Source organism: Tauraco erythrolophus, chromosome 3 (genome assembly GCF_009769465.1).
Source record: "Tauraco erythrolophus isolate bTauEry1 chromosome 3, bTauEry1.pri, whole genome shotgun sequence".
NCBI lineage: Eukaryota > Metazoa > Chordata > Aves > Musophagiformes > Musophagidae > Tauraco > Tauraco erythrolophus.
Genome location: NC_141467.1, coordinates 1,296,390 through 1,314,415, shown reverse-complemented (window position 1 = coordinate 1,314,415; position 18,026 = coordinate 1,296,390). Strand labels below are relative to the sequence as shown.

General features: G+C 39.0%; 1 protein-coding gene across 1 annotated transcript in view; it reads left to right on the top strand.

Moving 5' to 3' along the window:
• DCDC2 (doublecortin domain containing 2) overlaps positions 1 to 18,026 on the top strand; it is a 34,590-nt gene that overhangs the window by 10,644 nt on the left and 5,920 nt on the right. Inside the window, exons 3-8 of the mRNA XM_086608909.1 lie at positions 5,116 to 5,192; positions 5,310 to 5,441; positions 8,297 to 8,443; positions 9,513 to 9,567; positions 11,489 to 11,684; positions 15,266 to 15,366. Coding sequence (XP_086465035.1) covers positions 5,116 to 5,192; positions 5,310 to 5,441; positions 8,297 to 8,443; positions 9,513 to 9,567; positions 11,489 to 11,684; positions 15,266 to 15,366 — 708 coding nt within the window. The remainder of the gene's footprint in view (positions 1 to 5,115; positions 5,193 to 5,309; positions 5,442 to 8,296; positions 8,444 to 9,512; positions 9,568 to 11,488; positions 11,685 to 15,265; positions 15,367 to 18,026) is intronic.

Here is an 18,026-nt window from a genome sequence, read left to right as displayed (position 1 = left end):
CCAAAAACTGTGACAAGCCTCAAGTGAAAAATTTTTCTTTCCAGGGCTTAGCTGGATGGGATGAACCTTAACCCCAGATGCACAGGGGCTATGAACTCCATTTTGCTTGCAGTGGCTGAAAAGGATGGTAGTTTACTTTGGAGGTGAACAAAGTGGCTTTGAATACTTTGGGAATTTTGTAGGAGCTTTGTGGTCTAGAAGCTCCCTGAATCGATACATGACCATTCGTTCTGGCATAGTTTGTTTCTGGCTCATGTATGCTTTATGTGGGCTGAGAAGTTCGTGTACTGCCGTGGTGTTGTGACCCATTTATGTCAGCTTGGAAATACGCTCAGTTAGTAGAAGTTTGACTGGGGTTTTGTACCCACACCAGTAGAAAGGCTAGCAGTCTCTTGCTCAAGGCTGTTTGTACTATCCAGTGTACCATCTAGCAATGTAAAGTATCATAGAATCACAGAATGGGTTGGGTTGGAAGGGACCTCAAAGATCATCTAGTTCCAACCCCCCTGCCATGGGCAGGGACACCCTCCACTACACCAGGTTGCTCAAAGACAGGGAAATGTATATTATCCAGGTTAATTGCTGTGTAGGATAACTGAAATGGTTTTGTACTGACCAAACACCTTAGTGAGTTTGACTCTGCATCTTTCGTCAAAGTCTATAAAAATGCCCATTTAAAAAAAAGTCATGTTGCCATGAAGTAGATGTTTCCTATGCTGTAATAGCTTTAGAAAACTTTTTGTTCTAATTTCCTTTTGATCACTGAACCTCGAACATTCCTTTCTTTCACATCACAGGGGGGTGGTGGTGTGTGTAAATGGGGTTTGGTTCTTCTGACCCCAGGTCTACCCTAGGGGAATGCAAATACTTGTTCTCAATTTTCCGGGGCACATTGATTAACAAACAGGCCATTGTAACAAACTGGCAAAGCCATAGCTCATTGCAGGAGCTGAGGAATTTGGAATGTGACATTGTGCTGAAATATTTAAAACTTCAAAGCTTAATTATGAAGTGATGTGAGTCATGAGTGAGATGTTCATGGCACCCAAGACTATATGAATACAGCAATAAGAAAGGCCAGCTCTTAAACCTGTAGAAATCAAACCAGCACAGAGCATCTGTTTCAGGGATTTTATGGTTTTTTGACTGTTGCTTTGCTGCTGTCCAGTATGGCTTTATAAATACATGTGAACCTGCAACTCTCACAGTTGTTCCATTGCTCCCTTTGATGGGGGGACACTTCTGGTAAGAAAAAGAAATGAATCAGATAATCATACAATTTCTTAGCTATGGATAACTAGCCTGTGCCTTCATGGCAGCCTGTGAAAGTGCTGCCAGACCTCTGTATTTAGCATGTCCCTAATTATTTAATATATGCTGGAGGGAAAAGAAAAGCTAAGAATGGCACGTTTCTATTTGAAACTATTCTCAATTGCATAAAGTCACCTTTTTAGAAACTAAATATGCAGCATTGTTCAGAGGACAATTAAAATACTGTTTAACCAACTGTATATTTTTCTAAAATACAGGGATTGACTCTCTGAAGTGTCGCATGGCTCTTGCTAGTCCTGAGTAGCCAACAGGAGGTTGAGTAGTTTGCTGGGTCTGTCCCACTTTCCAGTCTATATTTGAATAATAACCATGAAAAGTCTGATGTAGCATTCGTAGAAGCAAAAACTTTCTGCATGGTGATCAGCAAATACGTTCGCATCAACCAAAACAAATACACATAATTTTGCTACCTCTTCATTTTAGGGATTATATTTTTTACCTTTTACTGGTTAACACATTTCTGAAGAAAGAAGGGAAAAACATTCTTTTTTATCTTGAAATAAATATATATCTGTGTATTTCAGACCAATGTGTGGGTTGCTCAGAGTCCTTGCGTGAATAGCCATTCTCAGTGATGGTTTCCCTGTAATGCCATACGTGTAACATTCTCTTCCCAATGGAACACATCTTTAAGTTAGAAGCCTTGTACCAGCAAGTCCATCCATAGTGTTCTACAAAGGAGTAACAAGGTTTTAGTTGATCTTCAGTCTTTTGTGTGGTCAGCTGAACATAAATATAATAGAAATTCTTGTATGAAACTTGTATTAAATTGGTGTATGTATGTATGCATACACACACATTAGATACATGAATACACGTGTGGATATCATTTTGTTTTCTTTTTTTTTGGCCAACAGTCAACAATGGAAGATGTGAGTATCTAAAGTAGATTGTGCAATGTGCTATATGTGTTTGCTAAGTGTTTTGTCTGTGTTTGTGAAATTTTATGAATATTTAACATATTTTTTAGTATACGGGAAAAACGTATAGAATGTTGTTATAAAGCAGCTATGAGGGTATAGATTTTTTTACCATGTTTCAGTTAGATGCCAATCTGCATCTTGGCTCTGTATTTTCAGAGATGTTAGGAGGCCCTCAGCTGCAGCTGACATTCAGCAACACAAGTTCAACCACTGAGAATTATGACTGAAATGGAAAGCTGGGCTCCAAGACACTCTCTGTAGAACATATTCAGAAATTTGAGTGTTTACAGAGGTCTCAAACACTGCAGATTGATCCCCATTCCCAGAACCCACCTTGTGTTGAGTTTTGCTGCTTTGTTTTCCCCACATCCTGCAAGGTGCTTTGCAAAGTTATTTCACAGGTGGCAACTCCTCTCTGAAGCAAGAACGATCCACACTGCTGTTGGTGTAAGAGGCACTGTGGGAAATAACAAATTCTTTGTAGAATAGAAAGGTAAAAATGATGGTGGTTTTGAGTGTCTGTGGTCCCGTGGTCTATTTCCAACTCTGTTTAGCTCTTATTGCCTTGCAAATTCTCATTTGATTGATTGCCTCCAGCTTACTTAAAGTTCCCTGAGTTTTGACTGATATAATGTGTTCTCCTTCCTCCTCTAAATGCTTCACATTACTGCTGTATGTTGTCATGTAATACCTCAGATGAGTATCTCATCACAGATTATGAAATGCTGGCAACGTTTGTCAGTAGGATGTGGCAGCTGCCCTTCAACGGCTCTTTTCAAATAAACAGAAAATGCATGAAATTTAAAGATAAAATCATAATGGGGCCAGATCATTGATTAATGTAAGCCTGCTTACGGTTGCTGACGTAAATGGGAAAGTGCTGATTTACATCAGCTGAGAATGTGGCTGGTGAAATTAAAAGAAAATAAAGGGTTTAGGGTTCTAGGGATGCTGGTCTCTTAATGTAAGCACAAACTTTCTCCCAAGACTAGCGTCATCGTTAATGTGTAACTCTGGAGTGCCAGAGGGGTCAGGCTGTTCCAGGTACTGCACCATTGTGGTACCTCCTACAAATGAAATAGGAGCAGAACCATAGAATCACAGAATGGTTTGGGTTGGAAGGGACCTCAAAGATCATCTAGTTCCAATCTCCCTGCCTTGGGCAGGGACACCCTCCACTACACCAGGTTGCTCAAAGCCTCATGTATTCTTTAATTAAATCCTGGATGAGGTCTTCTGCTGGGGTGGTTTGGCATAACTCCATATACTTCAAAGGAACCGAATTGATTTACAGTGACTGAGTACTTGATACTTTATTAATGTAAACTTCCGTATATTGAAATTATGTGGCTTGCTTTTCATGACCATAAATAGTTGGGCATTGGTCAGACAGAAGTTGTTCTGAACTCTATAAAGTAGTAACTTGAAGACTGTGCCAAAAAGGTGTAAAAATGAAGAGGACAGTCAGGTTAATTAGAAGAATGGTGTATAGGGTGGGATGTTTTTTCTTTTTTTACTTTTTTTTTCTTTTTTCTCACAGTGCAGTGTAGATCTAGCCAAACTGTTTTTTAAAAGGGTGGCTTCAGAGCAGGCTAGGGTTGCTTGTGCTGAGTTTTTGTGCTGTTTTACTTGGAGAGCTTGATATCCTACGCTGTATCCAGAACATACCTTGGGCACCTGTAAGAGTTCTCTCTTGTGGAATACTGTGTTATACTGTATTATAGTTGCTTGCATGCCTGCATGCTTGCCAGCTTCAAAATTAAAGGTGTTGCACACAGCTCATTTGCACTACCCCTTTCAGACACTTCCCTCTTTTTTAATTTTCCTTGTAATTTATGCATTTGTTTTCTCCTTTGCTCTCTCTCATTTGCAGCATTAGAGTGTCCCTGTGTCATGGATGAGTATAAAGAGTTAATCTTTCTTTTGGCCCCTGAAGCAGATCAGGTGTAAAATGTGCCTTCAGGAGTCAAGCAGTCCCAAAGGTGTTAATTATTACTTCTCTTCCAGACAAACAATGATAGCCTAACATCTGCCTAAGAGCATGTGTATTCAGCAACCTTTATAAATCACTGATGGATTTGGATGTAAAGACCTGTACAAGAAGAAAAGTACCTTATTACATAATAGCAGGGAGACCTAGAGATCACAGAATGGTTTGGGTTGGAAGGGACCTCAAAGATCATCTAGTTCCAACCCCCCTGTCATGGGCAGGGACACCCTCCACTACACCAGGTTGCTCAAAGCCTCATCCAACCTGGCCTTGAACCCTTCCAGGGATGGGGCAGCCACAGCTTCTCTGGGCAACCTGTGCCAGTGCCTCACCACCCTCAGAGGGAAGAATTTCTCCCTTAGATCTGATCTAAATCTCTGAATCTCCCCTCTTTCAGTTTAAAGCCATTGCCCCTTGTCCTATCACTACACACCCTTGTTCAAAGCCCCTCTCCAGCTTTCCTGTAGCCCTTTCAGGCACTGGAAGGTGCTGGAAGGTCTCCCCGGAGCCTTCTCTTCTCCAGGCTGAACAGCCCCAACTCTCTCAGCCTGTCTCCATAGCAGAGGTGTTCCAGCCCTCGGATCATCTTTGTGGCCTCCTCTGGACCTGCTCCAGCAGCTCCATGTCCTTCTGATGTTGGGGGCCCCAGAGCGGAATGCAGTACTCCAGGTGGGGCATTTATTGTTTAAAAAGAGAAGATGGTTTAATTGCCTGGGTCATGGTTATGAGCAGTAAAGACTGAGAAAGCAAGAACAGCGTTTGAGACTGGTGCTTTGGGTAACTAGGAACAACAGCTGAGAAGACACCAAAGATGTCCATACAATTCTGACCTCTCCGTGGAAACCATTCTAATTCTTTTTGTCCTTGCAGATCAAGCCAGTTACTCACAGTAGAATCACTGTGTCAGCACGGTTTCGAAAACAGCTCCAGGAGCCCTACACTATTTTGTAAGCAGAATTTTCAGTTAGTAAACTGCCATTTCAGGGGCAGGGGGGTGATGTCTTAACTTCAGACTATTTTTGTTTAAAATGCTCCTCCAAATCATTTTACTTGCTTTATTTCAGCCTGATTGCTAACGGAGACCTCATTAGCCCTGCAGCACGCCTCCTCATTCCCAGGAACACATTGAATCACTGGGATCATGTTCTCGAAATGGTTACAGGAAAAGTTACCCTCAGAAGTGGAGCTGTTCACAGGTATCAGAGAGCTGAATATTTTGCAAAACACATTTGACATGTATATATGTTTTTAAAACTCCATAGGTAGATATAATGGATCGGTCCTGCTTCATGGGAAAGTCTACTATAAGAAAATTAAAATACATCAAAAAGCCACAAAATGGGAATATTTTGACTCCCAGTAACCTTCAGGTTTCATTTTAACTGCTACTGAAAAGAGGAAAAGACTCAATTTGTTTCAACTGTTATTTTTTGATTAAATATTTAGTTAGGAGACATGTCATAGTACAGTAACAATTCAATATATTTAGTATTAATAATTAAAATACATGGTAAAGTTGGTGAAGATGTTTGGAATGCGCAATAATAGATGCGATCCATGTTACCTTTTGATTTTGATAGTTCTTTAAATTCATTGGGACAAACAATTTTGAGGAAAATATTGTAGATTCTTTGGTTTTTAAAGACCTGTGCTATGACTTGGATCTGCTTTATACTCAGCCAGCTGAGCATCCTAATAAAAGCCAAGGCCAAAGTGTTACCAGTTCCAATACCTCAACTGGTCTGAGTTGTTGTGGTATCCCAGGAATAGGAGGTGACCTCTTGGATGAGTGAGATTCAGTCCCTTAAGGCTTTTACAATGTAAAATAAGCTCTCTAAAATACGATTTGGTAGCTGTTGCAAGTTTTAGGACAAAACAAGGTATGCAGTTTCCATGAGAAACGTTGCAGTGTAAGCAGGCTGCCAAAATGTACTGGGAAATGACTGCCATTCCAGTATTGCCCCATGCCAAGCACGTTACAGAAATCTGTTCCTCGCATGGGAAAGGGCCTTTTGTGGAAAATCATTCTTGGCAGCTTGCGCCATGTCTGAGGCTGAGCTTGCACAGCCTGGCTCAGCTCGGTGAAGATAAAGGTGTTTTTTCAGTTCTTCTCATTGCTCTCCCAGCGTTGGTCCGGACGAGGAAAGATGAAGGTAATGCTGGCTGTTAACTATTAGCTCTCATTAATTTTCCTCTCAGCCCCACATTTCTTTGCTCCTGTTATCTGGCTGCTCAGCTCTTTTATGGTTGCCCAGAGAGGTGGTGGATGCTCCATCCCTGGAGACGTTCAAGGCCAGGTTGGACGAGGCCCTGAGCAACCTGATCTAGTTGGAGATATCCCTGTTCCTTGCAGGGGGGTTGGACTAGATGACCTTTGAAGCTTCCTTCCAGCCCTAACCATTCTATGATTCTATGATTTGCAGTAAAGTAAACCTACACGTGTTGTAGCTTTCTGGATCTGATTCTCAGCTTAGTGTAACTCAGAAGCGAGCAAACTAACAGCCATTTACACCAGATAAATTCCTTCTGCTCTCAGGTTGTTCAGCAATTTGAAAACCTTTCCCGTTTTATTCTCACTGCTTGGTGTCACTCCTTGCTGAAACTGAATGATGCACGTGAAAGTGTAAATCATTCCGAACATAGCTAGGACTGCTTTTGAGAAGTTCCCTGCAGTGCTCAGCTTGAATTCTTTAAAAAATAAGATAATGTACATGGCATTTTGCATTTTTTAATGTTTTCCTTTTCTGGTTTTCTATTAACCCAGTTTTCATTTTATTTTCCTTAAAATGCTAGGAATATACATTAAATACATTAGTAAAGTGCTTATTGGTCTTTAATAAGTTACATATTAATTACTGGGTTTTACTGAAACTATGTTAGCATTAGGAGGGGTCCTATAAGACCACTGATGCTGGGAAGATATAGTTTCTTATTAGAGGAGGATAAGTGGAATTACAAGAACCTCCATTATGTATATGGCAGTTTTTCTTTTCCGTGTTATTAAAAGACACACAAAGCTGCCAAGTCTTTAATAACTCTTTCCGTGTTATTAAAAGACACACAAAGCTGCCACAGTTTCAGATGTGCCTTTTAAAAAAAAAAAATTATTGATCATCCCCATCAGAATGGAGATGGGAGTAAGAAACATAAGAGAGGATAGAATGAGAAAGAAGCTTTTCTGCTTGCCAGATTGTGCATGGGGATGGGGTGCAGCAAGCTGATGGGCACATAGCTGGTGCGTGGGCAACTGGGAATGTGGAGATATTGGTCCCACAGGTTGTGTCTTTGCTGTCTCCTTTGCCAGCCTGTGTGCTTGCTTTGTTTTGGCTGCCACTTTTTGGCTTGGATTCAGGAGGGAAAATGGAAATCCATTGACATGTCCCAGGACAAGCCATAGGTCATTCCCCAGTGACCAGAAGAAGCCACCACAAGGACATCTTTGTTGCATTATACTAGCCAGAGAGAACCCAGCTGGTCTTTAAGTGGTTGTGGCCAGGTGGGTGGGTAGAAGGCTTCCGAAGTAAGAGTCACAAAACTTGTGTGATGTGATGCTTGTTAAGTCAATAGTTATTTATTTGTTTGAAGTTCCGTTTTTTAAAACTCCATTTTTGGGAGTTATATTAAGTGAACAACTTATGCACATTAAATATAACATTAAAACACAAGCAAAGTGAAAGATTGGGAACAAAAACCTACAATCATGTTTGTGTGCACCCCTGTATACCTACAGCACCATACAAACAGGTAAAACAGTTCTTAAACTGTGATACACTGATTTGCTGTTTTCTCCCCCCAAATTCCCCAAAGCAAAATGTAATCTAGCAAAACACAGCGAGATTAATTCAGAAATAGGCTTCTTGCTGATTTGTAGGTTACTTGTTTTATTTTCATTGTTTATGTGTAACTGATGCTATCTACTATACGTTATTGGGTTTCAAATCTGGAAATTCAATATGGTTTAGTGAGTTTAGGTTAATGTAGCTTTCAGTGGTCTTAATACACCTAACTGAATGTTAAAGTTTATTACATGAAGCATTTTCATCTTTTTCAGACTTTACACTTTAGATGGAAAGCTTATTCAGAATGGGTCAGACTTGCAGAACGGGCAGATGTATGTTGCAGTGGGTAGAGAAAAGTTTAAGAAGTTGCCATATGGTGATGTTCTGTTTAGCAAATCTACAATGAGAAGGCCACAGGGGTAAGTTCTATAGGTGTGTGATACACTTCTCGTGCTCGTGTCTGTCAATTTGTTTCCAAAGTACCACCAGTAAAGTACAAAATCATCATTCCAAGAACAAGGGATGGATGGATGGGTTAGTATGGATGCAAAACTGTGCTGACAACTTCTGAGAACGACCAGATAAAGCCAAAAGAGAAAATGGAGAGTCATAAAACTATTTTGAGTCATGAACACGCCATTGATCATGGATCACAAAATTAATGTCAGAGAAAGGATTATTTTGACAGGACTTAATTTGTTTTTTTTTTCCTGGCATATAAATGTGTACAGCTGAATGAGATTAGGTGCAGCCACACCAGTCTAGATCTACTCTTGCTTGGTAATGTTTTGTGGAATATTTACTACCTTAAGAATGCTTTAAGTTTGGGTACGTTTTTTGTAGGCTAGAATTATCATGTAATAGAATTTAAACTGGCTGTCTGTAAGGAGAAACTTGGGCTTTTAGTATCTTTGAAAAACATGAAATTGGGAGCCATTTCATTGAAATGAACAGAAAGAAATGGAAGTTTGTCCCACAAATTGGTGTAATTTAGTGAATTTGTCCCATATTCTGCATATAAACTGGGATGTCATTTACATTTATATATTTTTTAATGAGCAACTGTAGACAATGTTAATAACTTCAAAGTATTTTGGGAAACAGCGTTTGCAACGAATGAATTTAAGGTCAGTGAAAAGCTGTGTTGATCAACTGAAGTAAACAAAGTTTTGTTGAAATTGCTGGAACTTTTTCATTATAATAGTTATAAGGATCTTTCACATAGTAACTCACTAAATACTGGTCTGCAAATTTTTGGTGTATAAAGTATGCATTGTGGGGAAATGTAATGCATTTGTTTGAATAAGTTAATGATTATGTGTTTAGATATAGTCTAGTGAACAGAAAAGAGTGGTTCTTAGTAAAAACATGCAATGAATGAAACAACACAATTAACAATTGCTTGGTATGATCTGACTTAATTATTAATACATGGTGTCTATGAGAGTGACAGTATCCACAATTTTAAGATATGGCTTATTTCTGCAGTTCCAAAGCCTCTGGGCTACCTCCGATTGTGGGATCTCGAAAGTCTAAAGGCAGTGTAAGTATCAAGTGCCATCATAACGTTTATTTCTAATTTCACTTAATTCCAGCGGATGGAAAATCTCTGTCCTTTGGGTTTTAATTAAATCTGAAGAGAAAAAATCCACAGCCACCTGGTGGTATGCTTATTAAAGCTTGATGGATCTATTGTGCTAATGGCCGCTTTATTTTTTATGAAACCTTCCATAGCAAAGAGCAACTGCTGTCTTCATAGTGTCCATTCACTGTTTGCAAAACCAAAAACCCTGGAATCACTAGACAAAATAAGCAATAAAATATATAAATCTCTGTTCCATTCTGTTGAAATTCAGCCAAGGATGAAATCTCAGTACAGAGCATATTTTCAAGTGGTGTTTGTTTTTAAAATGTGAGCTTTATTCTAGCATTGATAAAAATAACTCATTAACAGTTTCGACTTCTTGCCCCTTCTATTATTACTTAACAGCATGTACAGAAAATCACTTGATATTCACTTTTATTCCATTGAGATTGTAACACACACTGATAACAAGTGTCAAAACTTCAGGAGGCAGGAATGTGTACTGCTGCTCTTAAATATCTAATGCAACACTTGAACTGGTATAAATCATACAACTGTTTGCTTCAGTTTGATATCTAAACTTTTATTACTTGAGAGTAACAGTCTCCAGTTTGAATTTGAAGAGACTGAAATATTGCTGTGTCCTCATTTCTCTTTATAGAGAAAGGCTAAGTGGTAGATTGGATGGTGATTGTAGATAAATGGTAGATTAGATAGTAAAAGCTAGATGTATTTAAGTAAGGTATTTTAAACAGAACTGATTCCTTCTGATTTTTCTGCTGAATAGCAGTGAGGTGTAAAGAATTGCCTGTGACCATTGCAGAATGAAAGGCCTTTCTGGTGGGCAAGTTCTAAACTGGCAAGACTTGTTCATGCAGCTATGCTGTGCGAAACGATGAAGTAGAATATATTCATCTTCTGTGATTCAGCTAAGTCTGTGATGAAGTGAGAGCTCCAGGTACTGATAAGGTTTTCTGCCCTATCTGCTTGATTTTTTTCAGTTATATGGAATGTTTTGACAGAACTGGATTAGGAAGAAACTAGATGTGCTATTAGACTGGCAAAAATAGGAGGCTGACAGCCTCCTGCGAGAGATGAGGATGAGGGTGTTCAGCTGGTAAAGTCTTTACGCAGCCTATAACGATATAAACAGCACCCTAAAGGGCTGCTATATACAGTTCAGGTTTTTATGATGTTGATTGTGAACAGATTTAGATGGAATGAAAATGTGTATAAATAATAAAATCTCTGGCTAATGCACCCAGGATCATACACACATCAAAGCTTTAAAAATAAGGACCAGGTTTTGGTTCTGTTTCTAGACACACCACAGAGCAAGCAGAGGCACTGACTGATGTCCTGGGAGGTGACTCAGAGGTGATGTGTTGGCAGACCCCTTTCTTAGTGTCCACTTGGAAGTCAGTGTTACTGCCACAGGAAGATTGTCATCCTCGTCCAGTGGCTTTTGACACTTAGATTAATGCCCATGTCTCATTTACATAGGCAATGAATTATTCACGAGTTATATATGTTACATCTTGTAACTTTCCACACAAATAGATGAGATATAGCTGTATATCATATGCATGCATGTATAGATTCTTTTCATCAAGTGAAGCATTATTTCCTTATAATAAATGTGTTATTTTCTCCTGGGAATGGTTGAGGAGCACTCAATCAGTCAGATCGTATAGTAAGTTGATGAGATAGTTACAGTTTTCTGGATTGTTTAAGATATCACTTAACTGTACTGATCATAAATTAATATGCTTCTTTAACATCTGACACCAATCAGGTACAAAAGGTTGAAATAATATTGAAATTAAAAAAATAAGCTTTATCATTTTAATCAGTGATAATTCCATACACTTCTTTTCAGGGAAATGATCGGCGATCTAAATCTATCAATGGATCCAGTGACCCTGGAGAAAGCAGTTCCTCACCTCAGCTTCCCAAAGGGAAAGACAAAAAAAGCCAGAATCCAGAGGACTCTGTGTCCAGACGATACTTTTCTAACAACTCTACAAAAATAAAACAGAGAGTAACAGCTTCCACAGGAGTCCTTCAAGATGATGGTCAGTACTGAGATAAACACTATTGTAGCGTAGTGGCTTTTGATCTTCAGTTAAAACAGTGAAACAGTGGAATAATAGGCTTGTGTAGTTCCTGAATTGTCTGTTTACTCTGTTTAACTGAATTTACAAAAGTTCTTTCTACTTAGGAAGTAACCACTACATTCCTGGCTTCGTTTAAGGCAGGCTGTATGTGATATTTAGTGTACCTTGGAAGTTAAAATAATATGGTTTTATCTTTATGCTTTTGATAAAAGTGTAAGAGAAAACATATTTTGACCATTTTCCCATTCTTCTGCCCTGCAAAAAAAGTGAAGAAAAGGAGCTGGGCTGCTCAAAGGACACCTCGCTGGCCCTGAGGATCCCTGGTTGTGTATAACAGAGTGACTATATCCTGGGGGAGTAACACAAACACGGACCTCAGAGCTGCTGGAGGCACTTTCAGAATTTCTCCCCTGCTGTGCTGTGACAGCAATTTAGAAATTTACTTGTAAACGTCCTCTTTGAGAAACTACTGTTCTTATGGTGTGATATTCCCCCACCCCCCATTTTTTTTAATGGCTAGAAGGCTGTCCCCTCACTGCAGATATTGCTCCCATGCTGGGATGGCTGTTTTTCCTCATTAGCAATAGTTCTAGAAGTCATTAATCAGGCCAATTAATACCTGCCAGGAGAAATTAATGATACTTTACATAGCACTTGACATTTCTTCTCACTGCTCTTTAAGTGTTAATAATCAAGTGTGCAACAACAAATTGTGGTCTAAAACTTCAGCATGTGTCATCCAACAGCACAGTTTTGTACATCTGTCTAGAATCGTGAGTTCTAAGTTTATTTTGAATGAGGACCAGGTTTGTAAATTCGAGTTTTAAAAGAGCAATGAAATATAATATTCTATAATGAAATTGTCTTTTCAAGAGTTAGCTTGTTGATTTTCAGGTTTATTTTAGTCTTGATTCAAATACCATTCCATCCTTTTACTGGTGAGCTGGTGCTTTGCTTTTTGTAACCTATAAGGCATGCTACTAATGTTACGGCTGTACTCTCATTTCTACTCTGGTAGAAACCTAAATAATATTGAATATATTATATGTAACAGTAATTGCAACTGGAAATGTGAGGTTTAGAGCTTAGACCAGTGCAGCTGTTTCAGCAGCTTAGGAAAGCATCACCAAAGGCACGTTTAGTTACCAGCATCTTGGTTTAAGGTTTACAAAAACCCCAAACCCGAATCGACTTATTTTGTTTTGGTTTGCACCACATTCTGTAAATAGTACGCTGTAGGAAATTGAACAGGAAATTAGCAAATTCAGAAGCATAGTAGAAAATTCTTGTAAGGCAGCACCCTCTCTTTAAAGCCTATTGCATTCAAATACAGTAGTTGAATTGTGGTTGAATGGCTTGCAAAGAAACCCCCCACCCAAACTGCGAAAGACTTCTAGAGACAATAGAATGTGAAGTTTGAGTTCTTGCTGTGATTTGAGAAATTACTACACTAGGGATGGGCTGAGCCACTCCACAGTTTTTCAGACCTAGTTTTGGGTATTGTGAGGTCTTAGAAGTTAGCATCCCGTTCCATTTCCTTGGGGCTAAAAAAAGGGAAGAAAAAGGTCAACCCTTAATGAAAGGGAAGTCTGCAAGAACATCAGGTATGGCATCTGCTCTTGCTATCATGCTCTGAGTTGCTTTCAGTAAAATGATGAACTTGCCAGAGAGTATAAACCTGGACTGCTGAATATCAGCTGTGCATTGTGAGGTAAAACTCTTGCTGTCCGTGTTTTCCTGCTGACAACTTTTAGGATTAAAAAACTCTTTGTAGTTAAAACATAGACACATGGGCCGTATCACTTCTGTGTTGTCAAAGCAGGCAAAAACTGTGCTGTGGAGAGAGAGATCATTTTCTTTCTTATTTGCAGAGATTTTACAGGAGCTGTAGCTTATTCCTCGCATGATAGGAGATAAAATCACGATCTGTAGTAGGAAATGAGAACCTTTGTTGCTGTTAGTGTGTATAGTAGCCAGAATATACTAATGCCATTGAGATGATGGTAAACTTGGCAACCTCTTTCTTCGAGCACTTGGTGAGTTTGGTTTTGTTTTTAGCAAAATGAATGCATTGCAAAACATAAACCAGGCAAATGGTACTTGGTAGCAGGAAAGCCGTGTTGCTTAACTCGCTGCAGGATGGAGTGTAGGTGTACTGGTGCTCAGTTTGGACTGACTGGACCAGGACAGACTTTTCAGGGCTTTTGCATTTGCTTTGTAACAATTCAGCTCTTGGACCCAGCTGGACCCAAGAGAAAGCTGCGTTTTGGATCAGGCGTGGAAATAAAAAAGATGTGGCTGAACGGGAGCTGCTTTATTAATTTCAAAATGCAAATGGTCTTCATGATCTGTCATTGAAATAAATGAATAAATTATATACATAATTATAAATTATATATATAATTATATACTTAGAACATGGAGAATAAATGAGGTGAAGGACCAAAGCAAAAAGAGAAGGAAGAAAAAAAAAATCATATTATGACTAATTAAAAAAAAAAAATAACGAAAAGAAAATTGTATTGTAGGCAGGCATAAACACACATATCCTCCATGTTCCTCATAGCAATCTATTCAAATTAATGAACCACAGATTTTTTACATTCTGTTTTTAATTTGATTTAACATTTTTATGAGGCAGCCTCTGTGGTAAGTCACTTTTCATATTTTTGTAATCACATTAACTTCCTCACTTACATACAGAGCTTGCAGTTAGTAAATGCGTCTTATTTCCATAAAATATTGAGGGCAGGCTATTATTACAATGTTGTTTTTTTTATCCATACTGCTAAACTTCAATCAGTTTAAAATTTGAAATGCATTAGTGACTGTATAATCTTGTAATTTGTGCTGTAATAACTATTTTACTGTTAATGCTGGTTAGGAAAGGAGCTTATACAAGAAGCATTAATTGCTAGGCTTGATTTTTTTAAAATGTATAGATCTCTTACGAGTTAGTTCAATGTGTAACTCAATTACTATTTAATAAAGTCATATAACTTTCTTGTTTATTGAAGCGTGCAAAAGGATTCCAGCTGAAATACTGGATGGCATCAGACAAAAAATGATCTTTGCACTCCAGCCAAGGTTTTATCTGTTGTACGTCCACCAATTCATTGCTTCTCTCTTTGCATACTAAACTGAGTGACTGCACAATACACTGAACATCTGGTAACATGTATCAGGTGATGTGTTGTTAGTTAAAATGTTTTGGGCAGTTATAAATTTGCTGTTGCTGATAAATACTCCTGACCTTTGCCAGAAGTGCAGGAACTTCAGATCCAGGGCTTTGTTCAGTCTCTGTTTCCTTTCCTTTCCCCACGTGGCGTAGCGTGTAAGTATTTGTTATTAAAAAAAGAAAGGAAAACAAATTGACAATAACAGGAGAGTGAAAACTTCATTAAAAGAAACGTACAGGGGTGGTGGCTCAGCCCACAAACCTGCTCCCAGAAACAAACTTGAATGCAGTTTGGTAGTTGTGCCACACTGTGTCACACTTGGGCTTCGTTTTCTTCCACCCTGTCTCTCCCCCATTGCAGGTGGAGGTCTTGGCAGAGCCCGAGAAGAGCGGTCAGAAACGTGGGGGGCAGCCGAAGTGCAGGAAGATGAAGATACTCGTGTAGAAGTTCCGCTAGACCAGGTATTGATCGAGTTTCAATGAAAGGCCTTTTTTAGGATCATGGGTTCTGCGTTGTTTTTCTTTCCTCGGTTTCTTCCAAGCGTACAGCATAATTCTGTGGGGCCGATTGTAACAGCTCAACAATAGGGTTTCTTTTCTGGGAGCTTTGGCAAACCTTTATTTCTCTGCTAATGTGTGAAATATCAGTGACCTTGTCATCAAACATCAGCTTGAGAACTGCTCTGAGAGCTCTTATAGGGCCTTAGAGGGTCAGGACTCCCTACCTACCCTATAGATCTACCTGACTTGCAGTCCCTTCATACTGCTGGAGCAATGTAAAGGGGCTATGGCACAGAATCCAGGTCGGAATTGCTGCAGTCCTGAAGCACAAACAGGTGTGGATTTATCTGATTTTTACTAAAGCTGCCAGCACTTTTTTCTGTTGGAACAACAGGGTACTTACTTGGCCAACTTTTTTGTTGTAAGACTTACATGCAATGAATAGGTCTCGATAACTAGACATAAGATTATATCCCCTTCGTTTTACTTTGATTTGTTTTTAAAAGAAACTCCTGTGAACTGAACTAATGTAGGAAGTAAAACTTAATGTTTATTACTGTTACTTCAACAGATAAGTTGAAGTTTATTCCAGTGAAGTGGAGAGTAGAACTCCTTAAATTTTTTGCCAAAAACTTACCTTTTTTTTTTTTTTTTCTGCTAGTGAATTGCTCACAAGACAGTCCTCTTTTACATCTTAACGTGTTTGTAGGAATTTGCCAACTTTGTGTCCAGTCCACCAAATGTTGCATTGTGCTTTTGGTGTCTGTTGATCATGGCCTGGGGCCACCACCTGGGCCACACGATTGTATTTATGACCCAAGCTGCAGTGTAAGGAATCAGAGTTTTCCCAACAGCTTTCTCAGACTCCTGATTTCTCCAACATAAGGGATTCTTGAGCACTTTTCTGCCACTTCAGCTCAGTGCTTAGAACAATTGTTAATGGGAGATTGTAAACAAATGGGAGAGAGGGAGTTAAAACCAGTTGTTTCTAAATGCACTTTAACTACCGATGGCGCCAGCAATCTAGGAGATTTTTGGAGTGTGTTAGAGACAATTTTTTGATGTAGGTAGTGGGATAGGTGATTAGGAGAGACATTCTGCTGGATTTGCTACTCATGAATAAAGAGGAAGCGCTGGGGATGTGATACTCAGTGGTGGCCTTGGTTGCTTCAGGTGGCCATGAAATGGTAGGGTTTAAGACCCTAGAGAAAGCAGGGGTGGCAAACAATAGGTGTGGTTGTTGATGCAGTTGCCAGTGAACACTGGTTGTACTGGCAAGCTTGCAACGCTAGGAACTTGCTTGATACCTCTAAGCTCATACGCCAAGGCTCATGCATTGTCCTCAGATTTTTCAGTTATTACCAACTGATTTTGCTACCTGGATAAGGAACTGAAAGCAGGTGTGTTTGAGGAATAAAAAAAATCAGCCATGCACACTATTAATAATTTGATTTTCATGTTTTCAGAAAAGCCAAGCAAAGCACCAAAATTTATTGCAACTCAAGCCATGTTTTATTTCTCATTTTAAAACTTCATGTACTTTTTATTCCCAGATAACTGAGGTTACAGACCTTGGAAGCATTTAGCATTTTACATGTTCAAGTTCTTATTAGTGACTATTTGAAATAATTTTAAATTCTGTGATGAAATAGCTTTTTAGCTTTTTCTTATTTGAACCACAGTTTCTGTTTTTGCTAGAAATATAGAAAAGAGCAGCCAGCCAGGGCTTGACCACCTTGCATAATGCATAAATATTTACATGCTCACTTTCACGAGAATGCTGACACTTCTGAAATGTTATCATTTCCATCAGCCACGTAAATGAGGTGGTGAAGAAAGAGCTTAATCTTTTTTCTTTTCATGCACCTTCTCTGACTTTGGCGTTGGAAGCACACGGTTGAACAAATGCCAGGTGAGCCATTAACTAAACTTAGAGTAACACTGGCTAGACACCCGCTAGCTGTTCTGCAAAACACTCTCTGACAGCTGAGAACACATTAAAAGAACAGAATTTTCTTTACTCCTGACTAGCTGACAGTTGTGAATGAACATCAAGGAGGAAAAATCAGTGTTTTGCCCAAAAGCAAACCAGCCCCTTCTGTTCTATATTCTGTACCAAGACTTCAGCTTCTAAATACACAATGGATAATTTCTTCTTTTGACATGCAGACTTACTCCAGGTTGGCTGTTTACATCACTGTTCATGGGAACTGATGACAGACTATGAAATCAGTTCTGCAAATAGCCCAGGAACAAGGTAGCTTTATTGCAGTTCTTGGTAGGGAGGCAGCAAAACAATACAAGTTTCTTATTTGAAATAGCAATTAAGTGTGTTACTTTAAGTTTGCTGTTAATAATATAAATAGTAACTCTGAGATAGAAAATTTTTGAACTTGTAAAGCTTTCAGAACAAGCTACTACTTTTTCTTTAATTTTATATACATTGTGAAATGCAAAACCAGCAGTTGGTAGTAATAGTGTTGAAATAACACTACGAGATTGCGTTGGTTTATCTATTTCCATAAGAATGTTTGTTCTTCTCCCACACTGAGTCCTTGGGAGGTCAGGTAAGTGTGAGACTTATGGGATATGAGTTGTCCAGTGCATGATAGGGTTGTGAA